This window comes from Musca domestica, unplaced genomic scaffold (genome assembly GCF_030504385.1).
Source record: "Musca domestica strain aabys unplaced genomic scaffold, Musca_domestica.polishedcontigs.V.1.1 8, whole genome shotgun sequence".
Classification (NCBI taxonomy): Eukaryota; Metazoa; Arthropoda; class Insecta; order Diptera; family Muscidae; genus Musca; species Musca domestica.
The window spans coordinates 7,364,396-7,367,786 of NW_026712409.1; the positions used below are offsets into that span (position 1 = coordinate 7,364,396).

At 38.9% G+C, this 3,391-nt stretch overlaps 1 protein-coding gene across 1 annotated transcript; it reads left to right on the forward strand.

The window, feature by feature from the left end:
* The first annotated feature begins 346 nt into the window (after positions 1–346).
* LOC131806566 (uncharacterized) lies at positions 347–2,341 on the forward strand. The gene has a single exon (XM_059130798.1). The coding sequence runs from the start codon at positions 347–349 to the stop codon at positions 2,339–2,341; it is 1,995 nt and encodes a 664-aa protein (XP_058986781.1).
* Positions 2,342–3,391: the final 1,050 nt, after the last annotated feature.

Genomic DNA, 3,391 nt, shown 5'->3' on the forward strand with positions numbered 1-3,391 from the left:
AAATACGTTTAACAATTTGGTCCACAATGACCCAAATATTTCTACTTCGGAAAAATTCAACCACTTACTCTCGTGTCTTAGTGGGGAAGCGCTTGCAACCATAAAGGCATTCCAAGTCACTGATGAAAATTACTCTAGTGCCCTTAAAAGATTGAAGGAACGGCACGATAATGACACACTAATCTTTCTTGAAAATGTGACATCAATGTTTGAACTTCCGAAGTCCAATAAACCTGTTCCAAAGCAATTGAGAAATATTGTGGATACAATTTCTGCTCTCTATAGCTCTTTGAAATCCCTTGGCTCCTTTGAACAAATTTGTGATGCCTTCATAATTCATCTCGCAATGAGCAAGGTTGATTCTGAAACCAAACAACGATGGGATGAATACATCGAATACTCTAAATTACCCTCTTGGACTGAATGTTGCTCCATGTTGGACAAGCGTTGTCAGCAATTGGACGCACAGTGCCGACGGTCTTCAAAACAGCATAACCCTACCATAACAACAAATTACTCACATAGTAATAATCAAAAACAACATTCATTCGTAACAAAAAATGTGGCTCAAGATTTTGTGTGCAGTCATTGCTCCAAATCGGGTCATATGATATCAACTTGTCAGCGGTTTATCGTTCTTACTCCTAATCAACGAATTGAACAAGCTAAGCAACAAAAACTTTGCCTCAACTGTTTATCAAAAGGGCATGGTTACATACAATGCCCCTCAAAATATTCATGTAGATTTTGTAAACAACGTCATCACTCGCTTCTTCATAAGCAATTAGAACCAACCTGTCCCCAGAAAGAAGAAGAACCGTCATCATCATCTGCTGCTACACATAGCACCTTTCAAAACAAACCCAGTCCCCAAGTGAGTGCTGTTATTCTTGCTACTGCATTAGTATTGGTTCGTGACTCAGAGGGAAAATATCAACTGGGCCGTGCTCTGCTTGACTCTTGCTCTCAAGTTAACTTCATAAGTGAGACATTATGCAAATCTCTTAATCTCAAGAAATGCACAAATTCAACAGATGTCTCTGGAGTTGGCTCTTCGAAGTTGAGAGTTACTCATAAAACACAAACGACAATAAGATCTCGTCTTAATAACTTCAATATGTCATTAGAGTTCCTGGTTTCTCGCAATATAACTGGTTATCATCCTGATGAGAATCTTTCCGTTAATGATTTCAATTTGCCCTCCAACATAGAGCTAGCTGATCCAGAATTTCATCGTCGACGAGGAATCGATATTTTACTCGGAGCAGAATCATTCTTTTCGCTCTTATCCGTTGGTCAAATTAAACTTGGAGAAAATTTGCCCACTTTACAAAAAACTCTCTTGGGATGGATTGTCTCTGGAAAGTATACAAGTCAAACGGCAATATCATCACAAAGGTCTACTTACTCCATTGTACAACACAAAGATATTTTCCAAGAGATAAATAAAAATATTGAAATGCTATGGAAAATTGACGTCGTTGAAAGCAAATGCCAAAATATGTCCCGAGAACAAAAAGTATGTGAAGACCATTTTGTGAAAAATGTATCAGTTCAATTGGATGGACGCTTAATGGTGAGATTACCCTTTAAAGGTGATCCAAATTTGCTTGGCGATTCACGAGACATTGCCCTGCGTCGTTTCTTTTCCATAGAGAGAAAATTGAACAAAAACCCTGAATTAAAAGAGGATTACTCACAATTTCTAAAAGAATATGAGGAATTGGGCCATATGTCTCAGGTGGACGACACTAATATTTCAGTTCCCAACTATTACATACCACATCACTGTGTTCTTCGCCCCAGCAGTGTGTCGACCAAGTTGCGTGTTGTTTTCGACGCATCATGTCGAACCTCTTCACAAACATCCCTGAATGAAATTATGATGGTGGGTCCAACAATCCAGAACAATTTATTAATTACTCTGCTTCGTTTCAGGTGTCATCGTTACGAAATGACAGCTGATATCGTCAAAATGTATCGTCAGGTTTTGGTTCACCCTGAGGATAGACAACTTCAGCTTATACTGTGGAGAGATGACTTCACCAAACCGATAAAAACATTTGCCCTCAACACCGTTACATACGGGACAGCTTCGGCACCATATCTCGCAATTCGAAGCCTACATTATGCCGCAGAACGTTTTCCCAACCCATACGAAGTAGGAAAAGGCATAATCATGAATGATTTTTATGTCGACGATATGGTTACTGGAGCGGATGACCTTGTATCTTTAAAACGCATTAAGAACGAAGTCACCGAAATTTTATCTTACTCGAAATTTTCATCTCGAAATGGCATAGCAATTACCCAGGTTATGTCTCAAGTGAAGATGAAGTAAAAGAAATGAAGCTAAATGATGACGTCACAAGTACTTTGGGTATGACATGGCACTCAGATAATGACACATTCCATTTTGAGTTTCGCCCATCCAAAACGTATGCACATAATACGAAAAGAAACATTCTTTCCCTGACGTCGACGCTCTTTGACCCAATGGGTTTAATAAGCCCTCTCATCATCAGGTCAAAAATATTGCTCCAACATCTTTGGATCATAAAATGTGATTGGGATGAATCAGTTCCTCAAGAAATTGAATCAGCGTGGGAATCCATCATGGCTGATTACAATAATTTGTCTCAAGTAAAGATTCCTCGATACATTCGACTGCCAAATTCAACTAACATAGAGGTCCATGGATTTGGAGATGCTTCAATAAAGGCATATGGTTGCTGTTTATATCTTCGATGTGAAGATTCTTTGGGAAACATATCAGTAAATTTAATAGCATCAAAGTCAAGAGTTGCACCTTTGAAAACGAGAACATTGCCTCGATTAGAGTTGTGTGCTGCTCATTTACTCGCAACCTTCTGGAGCCAATTAAAGCAATATTTTAACTTCCCGATTTCTCAAATCTACTTCTGGTCGGATTCTCAGATTACTCTTCATTGGATTAATTCCCACTCTTCAACCTTGTCTACTTTTGTGGGTAACAGAGTAGCTGAGATTCAAGAAACTTGCCCTGATGTCCTATGGCAATATGTTCCTACTGAACTCAATCCCGCTGATTTAGTATCCAGAGGTTGTTCTGTTTCCGATATACTGGTTTCGCCTTGGTTCGTAGGCCCTTCCTTCCTTATGGGTCCATCTTTCAATTGGCCAAATTATTCTGGCCCAAGTCTAAGCGAAGCGGACATGCATATTGAAAGACGAAAAATTACATTGGTAACAAAAAAGGAGGACTTACCCTATATCCTAAAAGCAGTCCATAAATTCAGTAACTATTTAAAATGTCTCAGAATATTCTCATATATATTTCGAATTCGTTCAAGGAAATCGCTCCACTTGCCCTCTATATCTCCAGATGAGTTGACACATTCTCTCCATAGGA

Bases quoted from the DNA above. Each gene is read 5' to 3' on its own strand.
- LOC131806566 (XM_059130798.1), top strand. From the start codon at position 347: ATGAGCAAGGTTGATTCTGAAACCAAACAACGATGGGATGAATACATC.